The sequence below is a fragment of the Amphiprion ocellaris genome, chromosome 13 (genome assembly GCF_022539595.1).
Source record: "Amphiprion ocellaris isolate individual 3 ecotype Okinawa chromosome 13, ASM2253959v1, whole genome shotgun sequence".
In the NCBI taxonomy this organism is placed as follows: Eukaryota; Metazoa; Chordata; class Actinopteri; family Pomacentridae; genus Amphiprion; species Amphiprion ocellaris.
In genome coordinates this window covers 2,247,858-2,266,144 of record NC_072778.1, presented here as the reverse complement: position 1 = coordinate 2,266,144, position 18,287 = coordinate 2,247,858, and the positions used below count along the sequence as shown (strand labels likewise).

Here is an 18,287-nt window from a genome sequence, read left to right as displayed (position 1 = left end):
GTAAGGCGTTTTTTTTGCGCCAAAATTCATGATGATTTTTTTTTCAAAGAAAACCTTTCTGGAGTGTTTTTCACGGCCTCCTTTACATTATTTCATCATATGGCACGTTTTTACAACATGTTTGAAAAATCGCATTTTTTTTCGACATAGTATAGTAAGGCGTTTTTTTTGCGCCAAAATTCATGATGATTTTTTTTTCAAAGAAAACCTTTCTGGAGTGTTTTTCACGGCCTCCTTTACATTATTTCATCATATGGCACGTTTTTACAACATGTTTGAAAAATCGCATTTTTTTTCGACATAGTATAGTAAGGCGTTTTTTTTGCGCCAAAATTCATGATGATTTTTTTTTCAAAGAAAACCTTTCTGGAGTGTTTTTCACGGCCTCCTTTGCATTATTTCATCATATGGCACGTTTTTACAACATGTTTGAAAAATCGCATTTTTTTTTCGACATAGTATAGTAAGGCGTTTTTTTGCGCCAAAATTCATGATGATTTTTTTTTCAAAGAAAACCTTTCTGGAGTGTTTTTCACGGCCTCCTTTACATTATTTCATCATATGGCACGTTTTTACAACATGTTTGAAAAATCGCATTTTTTTTCGACATAGTATAGTAAGGCGTTTTTTTGCGCCAAAATTCATGATGATTTTTTTTTCAAAGAAAACCTTTCTGGAGTGTTTTTCACGGCCTCCTTTACATTATTTCATCATATGGCACGTTTTTACAACATGTTTGAAAAATCGCATTTTTTTTCGACATAGTATAGTAAGGCGTTTTTTTTGCGCCAAAATTCATGATGATTTTTTTTTCAAAGAAAACCTTTCTGGAGTGTTTTTCACAGGCCTCCTTTACATTATTTCATCATATGGCACGTTTTTACAACATGTTTGAAAAATCGCATTTTTTTTTCGACATAGTATAGTAAGGCGTTTTTTTGCGCCAAAATTCATGATGATTTTTTTTTTCAAAGAAAACCTTTCTGGAGTGTTTTTCACGGCCTCCTTTACATTATTTCATCATATGGCACGTTTTTACAACATGTTTGAAAAATCGCATTTTTTTTCGACATAGTATAGTAAGGCGTTTTTTTGCGCCAAAATTCATGATGATTTTTTTTTCAAAGAAAACCTTTCTGGAGTGTTTTTCACGGCCTCCTTTGCATTATTTCATCATATGGCACGTTTTTACAACATGTTTGAAAAATCGCATTTTTTTTTCGACATAGTATAGTAAGGCGTTTTTTTTGCGCCAAAATTCATGATGATTTTTTTTTCAAAGAAAACCTTTCTGGAGTGTTTTTCACGGCCTCCTTTACATTATTTCATCATATGGCACGTTTTTACAACATGTTTGAAAAATCGCATTTTTTTTCGACATAGTATAGTAAGGCGTTTTTTTTGCGCCAAAATTCATGATGATTTTTTTTTCAAAGAAAACCTTTCTGGAGTGTTTTTCACGGCCTCCTTTACATTATTTCATCATATGGCACGTTTTTACAACATGTTTGAAAAATCACAATTTTTTTTCGACATAGTATAGTAAGGCGTTTTTTTTGCGCCAAAATTCATGATGATTTTTTTTTCAAAGAAAACCTTTCTGGAGTGTTTTTCACGGCCTCCTTTACATTATTTCATCATATGGCACGTTTTTACAACATGTTGAAAAATGACATTTTTCGACACAGGCATGTCACTCTAAAAACGTCATAGTATAGCATGTCATGTTCTTATCACTACTTATTACTGTTATTGATATTAATTATAGTTAAGGCCAAAATTCATCATGATTTTTTTTTTCAACGAATACCTTTCTGGAGTGTGTTTCATGGCCTCCTTTACATTATTTCATCATATGGCACGTTTTTACAACGTTGAAAAATCTCTTTTATTTTCGACATAGTCGTCCAAAAAATGTCATAGTATAGCCTTTCATCTAAAAACGTCATTGTATAGCATGTCGCTCTTAAAACATCATAGTGTAGCATGTTGCTCTAAAAACGTCATAGAAAAGCCTTTAGTCCACAAAACGTTGTTATGTCCCGGCTGTCTGAAGTAGGTGAGGAGCAACACAAAAACAGTCCAAACGCTGGTTTCCAGAGGGTTAGACGAGTATTTATTTGAAAGAGTAAGTTTACAACAACACAACATGTGAGGGGGTTAAAAGCAAATGGGTGTTAGTAAAATAAAAATAAATAAACAGAACTAAAAGTGAACTTCACGTTGACATTGATGGGCATTCCAACCAGGAACAAAGTAAAAGATAATCAATACGAAAAAAAACTCTTCCTGTTCACCTCTTAAAACCCAAAAACACACCGCAGTAGCACCCTAAACTAAAACTACCAATGGGTTCCCTGTTTTCCTTTCTGAACAATTCAAAGGTCCCTCTCTATCTCCCCACACATCCACCAACCACTGGAACACATCTCCAAAGTTCTGCTGGGCCAGCTCAGCTTCCCCTCAGAAGAAGTGCTGCCACCTGCCAGATGAAGGAGCCTTTTGAGAGGCAGCTGGCATCGTGATTGGACTGTACTTTGGTCTGTTCCAATCCAGCTTCAGCTCCAGAGACGGCAGGCGGGACGAGTCAACGGAGGCCGGGTGGACGAAGGCATGCAGCTGAGTACAATCCAGAAAACAACAGAGGAGGAGTGCAGCAGCCCAGAGCCAGAACAACCAGAGTAGCATCGTATGTCTCTTAGAAAACATCATAGTATAGCCTTTGGTATGAAAAAACGCCATCATATACATCGTATATTGTACAAATAACAAGTCAAAGGAAAGAGACATACATTGTAGAATTGTAGTAATTGTGGGCTGACTGATTTACTGATTATCAGTATTTTATTTTTTACTGATTTACGGTAATAAATACATTTAAAAATGGCGCTACTTTGGCTCTGAACCTTTATCTACCTGTGGTCGCTCTGTCTTCTGGAGTGATTTGATTGGTTATACGTCACGAATAAAACTCCTTTAACTTAACATCTGTAAACAAAACAAAAACATATCAACAAAGTTTTCTGTTAGAGTTTGTGTTCTTCTAAGTTTAACTCCAAGATTTTAAATACTTTCATTTACTGCAAATGAATATCTACTCCAAATGTCTCACTAATAATCATTATCAGCCTTAAAAACCCACAAAACACCCCTCTATACTGGACCACACTTAGTACAGTCTGGTTCCCCCTTCTATAAATCTGCTTGGAATCTTCCACTTCCTGTTTGTCAAAGTGGCCTTCTACCTGGACAGGTTTTGTTGGAGCTCATGCAACAAACATTTTGGGTAACTGCACTTTAATATGGATGGATGACACTGAATTAGAGTCTGTTTTAATGAGACTGAGTTAAGATGTGTAGCTCTGTCATTAAATAGGAAATTATTTCTCAGAATTCACAGAGAAAAGTCTGAAATGTTTGCTAGGTTAGCGTCCCACATGTTCTTTGGCTCAGCTAAAGCTAACTCTCTCCAACTTCTGGATCTCTTGAGTTGCTTGTTGTTAAAATATCTTGCTAGAGGTGCTGAAGCTCAGAAAGTCTGAGATGTTTGTTCAGAATAAGCTCATTCTCAAGTCTTATCTGAACTGTCCTCTTTTGTTTGAACTTTCCCTAAACTTAGGAGTTAATGACAGAGCAGCACATCCAGACTCAGTCTCATTTATGTAGAGATTAAACGTCAGTGTCATTCATTGATGCTAAAGTGCAGTTTTTCAAATGTTTGTTGCACATGCTCCCGACCAAACCAGTCCAGGTGGAAGACGATGTGAAGAGAAAGCTCCAGAGGATGAATATCACACATTTACATTGGAAATAAATGACCTTTAATTAGACATTGTCATGCAAAAGTTGGATTTCCCTTTAATGATGTTCAAATCTTTGTTGAGTGTTTTGTTGATGTTGGTTTCTAAATGTTTTCTGACACTCGGCCCCAAAGATTAAAACACTTTACGGCTCACAAGCTGCAACAATTCACACATTATCAACTATCTTTCTGACTAAACTAAGATAAAAAGTGAAAAACTGCCTGATTCCTGCATCATGAATGTAAATCTTTTTGGTTTTTTTGACAGTAAACTGAAAATATTTGGGTTTGACATTGTAGAAACCAAAACAAGAAATGAATTAGTGGAGAAAACAATCAACAGATTAATGGACAAAGAAAATGTGTTTTCCAACATATATGGCTGAATTACTCCAACACTACAAGATACATACAATTTGAATTCTATTTTATTTATATAACGCCAGTTACAGGTCAAATTGTCTCAAGACGCTTTATTTTTATATTTTTTTGTCATATTTAAAATATGACAAAGTAAGAAATTTAAACCTCTTGACTAATCCAATTTATTATTTGGTTTTTAAGAGACTAATGGACAATTAAAATAAGTTTCTCCACTAAAACTAATAAACATGAGGTCAAATAGAAGGAAGAGTTTTAAATACTGCAGTCCCACGATGACAAGAATAAAGTTTCTCAACAAAAAGTAAATCTGCTGGTGGATTCCATTAAAGTCCTAATAAATGATAATAAAGTGTGATACTAAAGGTTTGTGGTGCTAAAAATGCCCAAGTAAAGATATGAAGTTGAACATCTGGATGGAGGTTGATAAAAGTTGACCTCCCTTCATTTCTCTGGAGCGACTCCATGGATTTTATGGATGGTGGTTAAAGACCTGCTCTTCTAGTGGTCTTCCTTCTAGTCGCTTTAAAAAGTCAGTCCATCCTGGCCGACTTCAACACTTCTTCATGACAACTTGTTCTGCCTCCGACCTGGTGGAAACTCCAGAAACTGGGGAAAACCTGTGGAGACTCGAAGAACTCGTGGAGACTCGAAGAACTTGTCGGGCGGGGGAAGGTGTGGTGGGTGGTGGGGAGAGGTGGGGGAGTAGAGGGGGGAGGCCGCCACCCACCTCCCCGCCTACTCTCCGCCCTGACTCCACCCAGACTCCGCCTTGGCTCCACCCATGTGGTGACTTCAGCAACTACGATGTCAAAGGGACGACGAATTTATTTCTTTGTATCTGATCTGTAGCTCAGTGAGTTAAGGATTTGCCTATGGAGCTGCAGGTCGCTGGTTCAAGACCAGACACTTCTTAAATTTTCTCAAAAGTCTGACAAAGACAAAGAAAGAAAACTGCCAGTGGCGGGTCTTGAACCTGCGACCTTCCACTCTGTAGTCACTCTTCTTATCCCCCTGAGCTATTCGCTCAGATGCTAATTCTTCTTTTTTTTGCGCATTTATCATCTATTTTTTGTCGTTTTCGAGTTTTTTTTTAACTCGAGTCTCGACTCGACCGTTTTTCTCAGGAGGTTGGACTTCAGCCTTTGTTCTGGAGGGTGGAACCCTCAGTTCCAAGACTTTCCAAAGCCTCCAGACCTCCCGAGTCCTCAGGACCTGAGCTTTCACACAGTCTGAGGGCTGAAATTTTCTAAGTCCCACAGTAGTTCTCTGTTAGATTGAACCTTTCGACAGTCTGAAGGCTGAAATTTTGTAAGTCCCACAGTAGTTCTCTGTTAGATTGAACCTTCAGACAGTCTGAGGGCTGAAATTTTCTAAGTTCCTGAGTAGTTCTCTGTTAGTTTGAACCTTTAGACAGTCTGAGGACTGAAAACCTCAAAGTTCTTGAGTAGTTCTCTGTTAGTTTGAACCTTCAGACAGTCTGAGGACTGAAGTTTTAAAAGTTTCTCAGTACTTCTCTGTTAGTTTGAACTTTATGGTTAACAGAAGCCTTAAAACTTGTGACCATGAGTCTTGATTTCACATTTAGATCATCCATCTGAGTTCTTCTCAGACCTTCACCTGTGGGTTTTTTAGAAATCCTCAACAAACTTTGATTCTCTTCACTGAACAGTAAAGATTGTGGAGATCAGAAGGTAACATTAGTTTGATCAATGCCTTCAACTACTAGTAGACTTTATCTGGAAAGCAGTTTTCTGAAATGAGTTCTTAGTAAATCTGTCCACAATCAAACCAAGAACATAGAAAGAGGAAATGTTTGAAGAAACAACTTGATGTTTTTATTTCAGACTAGAAAACGCTTGAACACCTTTGTCTGTTTTTTCTCTTTTTCATCGTTTTATTGTCTCTTCTGTTTAATTTGATCTTCTAAAGTCTAACTGGTGTCTTTTCAAATGTTTTGTCTTTAGTTTGATTCTTCTTAAATGTTTAGTTTTGCTCTTTTCTCACCTTTTATTCTTTTCTAATGTCTGATTTGATTTAGAAATGTTTTGTCTTTTTAATGTTTAATTGTTTTTTTTCAAATGTTTTATCAGAATGTTTGAAAAATTCCCTTTTCTTTCCCAATGTTTAATTTTTCAATTTAATCTTTAAGGTTTTTCTTTTTAAATGTTTTGCCTCCGTTTAATGTTTATTTTTCTTTTTAAATGATTCATTGTATTTTCTGTTTAATTCCTAAAGTTTTATTGTCTTTAAGATTTAATTTTCTAATTAAACATTTAATTTAATTAAATGTTTTGTCTTTTTAAAGGCTTAATAATCTAATTGAATATTTTGTATTTTTTTAAAATGTTTAATATTCTTGTTTAATTGAATTTTAAAATGTTTAATTATCTAAAATATTTCATCTTTAATGTTTAATATTTGTTTAAAAAATTGTTAATTTCATAATTACATGCTTTGTACCTTCCGTTTATCTAATTAAATATTTTGTCTTTAATATAATTTAATTATATTTAATGTTTAATTTTCTTTTTAAAAGTTTTATTGGATTAAATGTTTTTCTCCTTTAATTGCTTTTTTAATGTAGTTTATTTCTTTAATCTTTTATTCTGGCAAGATTTTAACCCCAACCTTAGAAATGAAACAAACCCTTAAATCACAATGAAAATACTTCTGTTGTCACAATCATGAGTTAGTCAATTATTCAATTTATCAACTTTATTTGTTTAGCACCTTTCACACAGATGACAAAACTAAACAAGCAAAGAGAAAAAACTACGCTAAAACTATGATTAAAACTCAAAAACATATTTTTTAAAAAAAGATTTAACATGGTAATAAAATGTGTTGTGTTCAGGGGATGGAGGGAGTTTATTGAAGTTTTCTTGGGCTCACATGGGAAATCATTTAACATATAAACTTGATATTCAGTCTAAGGAAACTGCAGAGCGACAGAAGAACCAACAATATCTCCTGTTTTCTCCTTTAATGAGTCGACTCTTCTTGTGCTTTCAGACCAAAGAACTACAGACTCTTCACAACCTGCTCAAACTCTTGGTACAGGACCTCACCACACGGGTCAAGAAGGTTTCCAGTCTCATTTCTACTCTGAAGCTCACCTTCTCCTGCTCAAACTGCTGACAAATGTTTCTGCTGCTCTAAAGTCTGGTCTCCAGAACTTCCTAAAAACTCTCAAAGTCTCTTCTGCTGCAGGTTGCTTTGTAGAACTGTTCCAGAAAACCTCACTAAACCACATGGAGGAGCCTCAAGATAGTCGTCCAAATGAAACCTTACAAAAACCAAACTAGCACAACCTAAACACTAAAGTCTCCTGCAGCCTACCAGAGAACCTCTGAGAACAGAGAATCAGGACAGGAACTCTTACCTTCTGGACAACCAACGCTGGTTCACAAACAAGAATACAGAATGTGTCTGACCAAAAACCTCTAAAGACTCACTACAGCCAAGATAAAGACACAACTCAGCTGCACCAAATCCACTAATCACTGCACACACTAGCACCATGTGCTAACTGTGGCTAAAGAACCACATTTACCAAGACAACTATCCAGTACAAAGCCCTAAAACACACCAAGAAACACATTAAAGATGATTTTACTGCTGGAAGCTGCAAGCCAACGCCTAAATAACAAACTAAAACAATGGAGCCAAACCCAGTTCTGTGGTGAAGAGAAGCAGAGGAAATGTTTGTCTGCAGCTAAATAAAGCAGAGAGACACTGAGCTGCTCAGGTGTTCCTGATGACACCAAGCTGCTCAGGTGTTCCTGATAACACCAAGCAGCCACCTGGACAGCCAATAGGAACACAGCTTACTGGAAGTCCAGAGGGTTGGCTTAGTGAAGTAAATTTAGTTTAAAGTTGAAGCAGAAAGTTAACAAAGAAAGTTGAAAACCACCTTCTGATCCCTGAAATCTCTGAGTTTTCACACAAAGAACACCTGAACATGTCAAACTGGTTCCATAGTAGAACCATCATTGTAAAAACATCATAGTATGGTATGTTGCTCAAAAAACATTAGGACCCGACTGTCTAGAGTCGCCAAGGAGTAACACAAAAACAGGACAAACGCTGGTTTCCAGGGGGTTAGGAGGATATTTATTTGAAAGAGGAAGTTTACAACAACACAACATGTGAGCAGAAAAATCACAAAGTCTGTCTTTAGTTCAGCTGGAAATAATAGTTGTCTTTTTTATTGACCAAACTTTTCAGGAAGTAGATGAAGAATAATTAAAGCTCTCATGTAGAAGTCCAACTTATTTTGGATCCTTGTGGAGAGTTTAATCTTAGAGTTTATAAAGCTGTTGAGTTTTTAGAGTCACATGGATTGTTTTGACATTTAATAACTGAGTCCTGAAATAAAATTACAGTTGTGGATTTCTGTCATTTAGTCTGGACTAAACAAATAACAGCAGCATTAATCTCAAACATCATTATGAGGAGTCTGGATTGAGGTTTCTCACTTGATAATGATCAAAACATGAAATTTAGGTTGGTTTAAAGGAATATTCCACCTTAAATCTTTGAATGTTGACCTAAAAGGTTGGTTTCAGGAAGTATTCCACCTACAAGGTCCTCACACATCCACCTTAAAGAAACATTCCACCAAAAATCCTTGAACATGCACCTAAAATGTTGGTTTAATGGTATATTCCCAGAAGAACCCTTGAACATTGGGCTTAATGGTATATTCCACCCTAAATACTTGTACATAAACCAAGAAGTCAGTGTTAAGGAAATGTAGACCTAAAAGGATTGTTTAAAGGAATATTTAAATGATTATTTTCATTATTTAATAATCTGTTATCAGTCAGAACCCTGGCAAACTTATTTTCATCAGTTCTTTTAGTAGAAGTCACAAATAAAGGAGCTCTTGGTTTTTCAATTCAATTCAATTCAATTCAATTCAATTCAATTCAATTCAATTCAATTCAATTCAATTCAATTCAATTCAATTCAATTCAATTCAATTTTATTTATATAGCGCCAATTACAGTCAAATTGTCTCGAGACACTTTACAGAACCCATATGCCTGACCCCCAGAGCAGCCCTAAGGAGACAGTGGCAAGGAAAACACCCTTTTAATAGGGAAAAAAACCTCGAGCAGAACCCGGCTCTTTATGTGGGGGAACCATCTGCTGCTGGCCGGGTGGGTTGAGAGGGACAGAAGAGGTAGAGAGGTAGAGATAGAGGGGTAGAGGTAGAGATAGAGGGGTAGAGGTAGAGATAGAGGGGTAGAGATAGAGAGGTGGGGGGGTAGGACACAAGGACCATAAAACACAGCCACACATCTGAAGCATCCAGCATCCAGCTCTGGGACCAGGGACACTCGGAGAAAGGACACAGAAAGAAACAGAGTGAATGTAATGCAATAATGGTATATATAGTAAATACATAGGTAGTTAGAGAAGGGCTCAGTGCATCCAGAGAGGTTCCCCAGCAGCCTAGGCCTATAGCAGCATAACTAGGGGCAAACTAAAGGGACGTCAAGAGGGGAAGTCAGTTGTGCAAATGAAGACACCAGCTCACCCCGTCAGGTAACTATCTTATGTCCATGATGAGGCTGTTTGTCTGTCTGTACACACACACACACACACACACACACACACACACACACACACACACACACACACACACACACACACACACACACACACACACACACACACACACACACACAACAGCAGCTTCTCTCAGTCCAGTTCAAACAGACACTGACCACCTGGAACGTTTGCTATCTAGAAAAAACATCAGCTAACTCCTAGCTAACAACATAAACAGTAACCTGTGATTAAATGCAGCAGAAATGAGGACTTGTAATGATAATAATGAGTTGGTATTGGGTGGTAGACGTTCAGAATTGTGCCACATATCCTGGTTTAAAGCAGCTACTTCCACCACGACTGTACATCTCTGGGAGGCAGCTGAGCTCTGTGCAGGTAGAAGCTCAGAGCCCAGGTGGGAAAGTTGGAGGGGATCAAACCATTTTAGAGGCAAGATGGGGGGGGAGGGTGCTGTATTTTTGTTGTTAAAACATTACCTATCAACCAAGTACTGTATGGTTTTTATGCTTTTCTGGTTTCTTAAAAAAAAGGACATACAATACAAAAACAAAAAAATCTCTCAAATTTCAGGGGTGCTGGGATTCAATTTAGGGCACCGCAAAAATGGGCTGGAAACGTCTATGTACCACATACTAAACTGTCATGTTTTTTAGGCCCTTTTGTTGGTTTTATTGAATAGGTTAGTAAAGAGGAAGACCTGCAGTAAAAGGCCATGAACTGGAATCGAACCAGTGTCTCTGATGCAGTCCTGTTTAGGAGTCGCCCTCTCAACCAGCTGAGCTACCTGAGCACCTCTTCTCCACCAACTATTACCAAAATGTGATAAATAAAAAGCAGAACAATCCAAATGTGCTGCAAATGCTCCAAAAAGCTCCGTCTGTCAGCAGCCGGATGACGAAGCTTCTCCTTAAACTGTGAAACTAACAGAAGAACCTGACGATGCAGCAACACCTGTCATACCTGTCAGCCAATCAGCAGTCGGTGTAAAAACACCTGTCGCTAGGTGTGAGAAAAGCAGCGACATTTATTCTGCAGAGATTAAAAAATACTGCTGAGGGGGAAATCAGAGAAAAATGTTGGTCTAGAAATGTTTTTTGTCTCTTTGTAGTCATTTTTCATCTGTTTGTGGTCATTTTTCTATCTTTGTAGTCATGTTTATTCTGTTTGTGGTCATTTATTTAGCCTCTGTAGTCGTTTTTCATCCATTTGTGGTAATTTTTCATCTGTTTGGTCATTTTTCATCTGTTTGTGGTCATTTTTAGTCCATTTGTGGTCACATTTTGTCTCTTTGTGGTCATTTTTTGTGTCTATGGTCATATTTAGTCTCTTTGTGGTCACATCGAGTCTGTTTGTGGTCATGTTTAGTGTCTTTGTGATTATTTTCTGTGTTTGTGGTCATGTCTAGTCTCTTTATGTCATGTCTAGTCTCTTTGTGGTCATTTTTGTATCCTTGTGGTTATTTTTCATCTGTTTGTTGTCATTTTTGTCTGGTTTTGGTCATTTTTGTGTCTTTGTGGTCATTTTTCAACTGTTTGTGGTCATTTATTTAGTCAGATCACTGCTGCTTGAACACTTGATGCTACCTGATCACAGTGTTGAGGAAACATTGTTTCTGACTGAGCAACACGTCAGATTTCTGTCCTCGTTCCTCCAGGAAACTCGACCTTGGTTCTTGGACTTCTTGGCCCCGTCCCGGTTGGACGAGGCTCCGGTGTCTCGGCGAGGCCCGGTCCTCTTCCTGTGTGAGACGACTTACAGCGCTGCTGTCAGCGCCGCTTCACAGCAACAGACAAAAACCCGACGCTGCTCTGAGGCCGGACCGCCATGACATCACCAGCTCGCAGGAAACGCTCTCATTCCTCAGCTGCAGTGACTTCATGCGGCCCAAACCAAACACACCTGCACCTCCTGATTGAGAAATATTTCAGCTATTCCTGAAGACACAACAGCAGCAGAACTCTGAGTGAACCAGCCGAGCAATGCGGAAACATACCGGCTGTGTGTCGAGGTTTTGTGTCTTCTCCTAGCTGTTTTGTGTCTATTTGTAGCTATTTATCATTCTTTATAGTTATTGTACGTCTCTTTGTGGTTGTTTTGTATCTTTTTCTGGTTATTTTGTGTCTTTTTGTGATTGTTTTGTGTCTTTTTGTGGTTGTTTTGCGTCTAATTGTAGTTATTTATGTCTAATTGTAGTTATTTATGTCTGATTGTAGTTAAATGTCTCTATAGTTATTGTGCGTCTGTGGTTGTTTTGTATCTTTTTCTGGTTGTCTTTTTGTGATTGTTTTGTGCCTTTTTGTGGTTGTTTTGTTTTGAATTCTAGTTATTTATGTTTCTTTATATTTGCTGTACGTCTCTTTGTAGTTGTTTTGTCTATCTGTGGTTATTTTGTGTCTTTTTGTGGTTGTTTTGCGTCTAATTGTAGTTATTTATGTCTAATTGTAGTTATTTATGTCTGATTGTAGTTACATGTCTCTATAGTTATTGTGCGTCTGTCGTTTTGTGTATCTGTGGTTATTTTGTGTCTATTTCTGGTTGTTTCGTGTCTCACTGGGGTTGTTTGTGTCTCGTTGTGGTTGTTTGTGTCTCGTTGCGGTTGTTTGTGTCTCGTTGCGGTTGTTTGTGTCTCGTTGTGGTTGTCTGTGTTTATTCTGAAGACATTTCCTTGTCTTTGTTCATCACTGAGCTGGTTCTTGTTGCGTTGAACCGATAAATACAGCTTCAGAGCTGCAGTCGATGTATTTGTGAGGTGTTGTTGTCGACATGTTGGCGTTGTGCAGCGACAGAGACATTGTCCATCCGTCCTCTGGTTCAGCTGCTGGATGGACCGTCGTTAAATCGTGATCCCCTCAGGATGAACTGCAGTAACTGTAGTGACACAGACTTTAGCAGCCTCACAGTCTTCACTGCTAATTAGCTACAGTTAGCATGCTAACACACTAAACTGAGATGCTCAACATGTTAGCATTTAGCTCGAGGTGTGTTATCTTGGACTGATATCCATTATTTCTGACTGATAACCAGTATCACTGATTGACACCTATTTTGTCTCATTGATACTCAGTTATCTGTAACTGATATCTGTTCTCTGTGACTGAGCGCATTATGCCGGATTAATAATAATCTGTGATTGATCACCAATACTTGTCATTTTTAACCAGTATTTCGAATATATAACTATTATTCCTAATTGATAACCAACATCTTTGTGGTTGTTTTGTGTCTCTGTAGCAGTTTTTTGTGTCTCTGTGGTGGTTGTGTGTCTTTTTGGTTTGTTTTGTGTCTTTTTGTGTTTGTTTCGTGTCTCTGTGGTGGTTGTGTCTTTTTGGTGTTACCTTTTGTCTGTCGTCATTTTGTGTCTTTTTGTGTTTATTTTGTGTCTCTGCAGAAATTTTGGGTCTCCTGGTGTTTTGTGTCTTTTTGTGTTCGTTTCGTGTCTTTGTTTTGTGTCTCTTTTGGTTTGTTTTGTGTCTTTCTGCAGTCGTTCATGTCTTTTGTGGGTTTTTTTTGGTCTCTTTGATACCCATTTTCTGTGATTGATAATCATTTCTTGTGATTAATACTCATTATCCTTCATTAATAAGTTGTGATTGATAACCAATATCTCAGATTGATCCCTGTCATCAGTGACTGATCCATATTATCACTTATTGATTCCATGACCTTTGATTGATACCAGTATCTGTTATTCATATTTTTATGTCTGATTCAAAGCAGTTTCATCCTGAGAACTTTCATCCTTCAGAACTCTGTTTAAATGTTTGTTTTCCAGGTTTTAATGGAGTAAAGTTTGGACTTTTCCACTTCTTTGGACGGATTCTTCCAACTCCTATAAAATGTCTACATGGTATTATGATGGTGAGTAAAGTACACTTAATACTTGTGCGTCCAGATTTTAGCTGTATTTCTGCGTTTAATCAGTTTCCCATGTGGACAACATCAGACGTCGGACAGTTTCAAGCCAAATGTAATCTTTATTAGACTGTTTCTGTACAAAAAGCACTGGATCACAGGAAAAAAACAAACCAAAAAGACATGCATCTATTTACAGCATGGCCAGAGACAGAAAGGAAAAGAATCCGGAGGCGTCGCCCCGGTTTGTATCCTAAAGACATTAATTAAACATTGTGCTTTGATATACTTTGATGATATATTTCATATTTCACAAAGATGCAGTGCCTCTGCCCTCTTTCACATTGAAGTAAAACATCGAAAAAAGTATATTTTTCAGTCTGAAAACCAGGACGGAGAGAAGCAAACTTTCTACAACTGTGACAGAAGAACAATGAAAAAAAAACATCGCAAGCTGTTTGAGTTGATGTTTGGTTTGAGGTGCGGCTCCTCACTTCCATAGTTCAGCTGAAAAATGGCTTTTCCAAGAAACTCCGGATGACTTTTCAGCCTCGAGTCGATGCGACGCCGTCAGTCCTGCTCGATTTGTATAAAATTTAAACCGTCCAGACGTCAGATTCCCAAAGAAATTTAGAGTTTTAGTTTAAAGGAATGTTGGATGGTTTGTTTTTCTGTCAGCGCAAAGTTGATAAAACCTTTTCTAAACTGTCCTTCAATGTAAAACTGCTCAAACGCTCCGAGAAAAAAAAATCTGGAGACTTTAAATCAGAATTATCCCGCTGAGTTCTGCAGCTCTGCTTTTATCTCACGTTTCTGATCGACGTTTTGAAAACTCAACTCTGTTTCGCCAGCCGCTGCTTCCCGTTATTCGACAGTAAAATTCTGTAAAACAAAAATAAAATAATAAAATGTTGAAGAAAAGGATTTGGCTTTTAGTTTCTGTCGTTTGGAGATCAGCTCATCTTCTGCTCCAGTTTGTCTTTTCTCTAACGAACCAGCAGATGAACATGCAGTACCTTTCTTCGTAACTTGAGGGCGCTGTTTGACAAGACGACCAAAATCTGGGAGTTTTAATATTTCTGTAGCATTGCTACTTGAAAGGCTAACAGCTAACTATCACTTCGAGTTCCTCTGGGGAACCAAAAAAGAAAAATGAATCAGATTCTAATGAAAACAATGTATGATATTTAAAATACGAGTTGTAGTACCTCCTTTGTAATCTAGGGGCGCTGTTTGACAAGACAACCAAAATCAGGGAGGTTTAATGTTTCCCAAGTGTAGCTATCTAAAAAGGCTAACCACTAGCTTTCTCTTTGAGATGTTTTGGAAACCTGAGATACAAAAAGAATTAATTTGAGTGCAGCTCAACAAACTAATTTAGTTTGAAACAAAAACAACGTGTGATAATTAAAGAACAAGCTGCACTTCTTATAGGTAAACATGCAGTACCTCCCTTTGTGATTCTGGGAGCGCTGTTCGATAAGACAACCAAAAACAGGGAGGTTTCCAGGCACCGCTAACCACTAGCTTTTGAGTCGGCATCTTTCGTACATATTTGGGGAACCTGAGAAACAAAAAAAAATCTTGCAATTTAACTTGATTAATTAAACTGAAACAAAAATGATAACTAAAAAAACGAGCTGCAGTACCTCCTCTGTAATTTTGGGGGCGCTGTTTGACAAGACAACGAAAATCAGGGAGGTTTCCAAGCACCGCTAACCGAAAGGCTAACTGCTAGCTTTTGAGTCAGGATCTTTCGTACATTTTTGGGGAACCTGAGGGACCAAAAAAGTTAAATTGTCGCAGTTTCGTAAAACGAATCCAAACAAAAACGACGAGTCGTGGTCAGTCGTAAGGCATCGACCTCGACTTCTTTCAGCTTTCAATACTTCCCCGGAGCTTGCATCACGGCACAGGAACACAGTTGCATAAGTAAACAATCCAGATTGTGTGCGACGACGAGAACAGCACCATCAACAACAACACCAACATCGATGGAGGTTTCCTTGAGATCGGTGACCCAAAAAACGACGTTTTTAAAATCTGCTGCCATGTTTTTAAAAATCAAAAAACACAAAGACTTGGGAGTCGGGTCGAATATTCAGATGGATTAAAAACACCGAAACCTTGAAAGGTTCGAAAGGAAGAACGAAATATTAAAAATCTCACATGATGACAGATTTTTAAAACGGCGGGAAAAAAACAGCGGGAAAAAAACGTCAGGAAAAGAAAAAAATGTATCGGTGCATATCGTTCTAGCTTTCATCTTTTTTTCCCCCACTTTTATTGGCTTTTTTTTTCTTTTTTGCTAAGATGCATTGCTCTTATTAAGTGCCCCAACAAAAATAGTGCATTAAGAAATAACCATGATTATACATTTCACAATAATACACAAAGGACGAGAAGAAGAAGAACCAGGGGGAACACAAATGATGCCGTTTACAAAAAGTTAAATATCGGAAAAGCAGTTTTATACAAAAGTGATGAAAGCGTTTGTTTTACATCCTGCTTTCAAAAACAGGGTGACCACGTGATGTGTTTTTTTGTTGTTTTTACAAAAAGGGTTAATTCCTCTCACTTGTTCACTCTTTTTACAATATCTAAAAGGTATTAAGACATCAAATGTGTTTACATATATATTTGAGACTATCATTCAGGCCTAAATCACAAAAGGAACTCCCCAAAACATACTTTATAAATACATAGAAAATAAGCACAATCAGAAGAATAACAAGTAAAATCTGGTACCTAAATGTGGTTAAAACTGCTGCAAGCTTTTTCTGGTTAAAATCTACCACTCGACACACCCGCGAAACAGAACTATTGTACTGTGTTTAAGGAGAAAAAAAACAAAAAAAAAACAAAACAAAAGAGGAACAGAAGCTGGAAATCAAACGTTAGTGGAACATCTGATCACAAAGTTACTGCATTTTCCTCCTTTTCCGGAACATGAGACACAAACGAGGGTAAAATCTACAGAAAGGAAAATGCTTCATCTGTCCGGTTCTTTTTGGGTTTTTTTTTTTGTCTGACTGGAAACAAATCTGGAAACCGTCTGACGGTATTTTTTTTATTTCCACATTTGAGACAAAAGGTTTTGTTCCTGGTTTCCTGGACTTGAGGAGCGTCTGTCCAGGCGAAGACCAATCAGATCCGAGACGTAAAATTTTGCTAAAAAAAGGCATCTAAAAACTCTTTCATAATTCGTACACAAATTAATCAGTGTTAAGGTTTAAGTTTTTAAGCTTGTAAAGAACATTAGGACGAACTTTGGCAAATCAAAACATCAGGTTTGAGTCTTTTTTTTCGTAAAAACTTCTTAAATGTAAATAATTTTCGACAAGTTTTGCGTCACTTTTTTGACAAACTTTTGTAATTCTGAACCTTCGACTGAATAAACCTCCAACAATTCATTCAAATGAATCAGATTTTCTTGCTTTTCTTTTCCACTTATCGACGATTTTTAAATAAATCATTTTTGGTTGAAAGCGCAATGTTTGATGGCGCCGCCTTCATTTCGTCGCCGTAAACAGACGCTCCCGGTGGCCACGCCCCCTTTCCCCGCCTCACAGTGGTTCAAACTGATCTGTTCGGCCTCTAAAGTCAAACTACTGAAAATGTCAGCAGACAAGTGGCCACATCCACCCATCACACAGGTCCCGCCCATTTCCCAACAGGCCACGCCCACATACCGGCGGCCGCCGCTGACGGAGATGCTCCAATCGACAGCGGCCGCAGGGGGAACGAGACGCTGGCGGGTGAATAAATAAAGGTTTCTCTGGCGCAGCGATGGATTCTGGATTCTGGGTTCTGGATTCTGAGGGACGATGGGAGGATTTTTCTTGTTTTTCGGGTTCGGAGGGTTCAGCAGCGTCCGGTTGGATCCTCACATGGGGGGAACGATGAGACCTGCCATGGCTGAAACACAACGGACTCGGTCAGATTCACCGGTTCTGTAAATGTTCCACATCTTATCAGGTCGTTTTAGAGCCCCAAAACTTTAGTTTTCTTATGACACATTTTTAAAAAGTGGCTGAAAAGTCACTTTAACTCTCACGCACATTTCATCCAGAAACACTCGTGATTTCAGCGGATTTTTCCTCACGTCTTTATTTTGTAAGTTTCGGATTCATCGACAGACTTTAACATTTACGTGACCAATGAGTTCCACAACCTGACAAAAATTTTTTTGCACATTTTATTTCCACGACACCGAACAAGATCATGAGACGTGAACAAACTGAACTCTCACTTTCAATAAAAACAACTAAAAATAATAGAAAAATCCGAACACAAAGATGCTTTATTGGCTGTTTTAGATGCGTTGATCTACATGAAAACCACAGATTAAGATTCCTGATGTTGATCAACTTCTGAATGCCTAAAAAACCAAAAATTTGAAGATCTAACGTCAGCTACTAAATGGAGCTCCAGTTGCCAAATGTTTAAAAGAGAAACAAAAAGTTGCCAAAAGAGCAACAATTTCGAGCAACTCAGACGAGACAATCTTCGACGTTTTCAGTTTTTTCGATTAAATTTCACGTTTTGGTCAGTTCTGGAGCTTTTGATCGCACCACATGGTCTTCATCAGCAGCTGATCTGCCCCGTTGCTATGATGACACCCAATAAAAGCTTCTTCTCGTATTTCACTAAGCAAATTTGAAAGTTT

At 37.8% G+C, this 18,287-nt stretch overlaps 1 protein-coding gene across 3 annotated transcripts in view; it reads right to left on the bottom strand.

The window, feature by feature from the left end:
- Positions 1-13,720: 13,720 nt before the first annotated feature.
- The window catches only part of LOC111583752 (transcription factor COE3-like), a 188,745-nt gene continuing 184,178 nt past the window's right edge, over positions 13,721-18,287 (bottom strand). For all 3 annotated transcript variants that reach the window (XM_055016818.1, XM_055016817.1, XM_055016816.1), the window contains one exon: positions 13,721-17,536. In XM_055016818.1, coding sequence (XP_054872793.1) covers positions 17,505-17,536 — 32 coding nt within the window. In that variant the 3' untranslated portion in view covers positions 13,721-17,504. The remainder of the gene's footprint in view (positions 17,537-18,287) is intronic.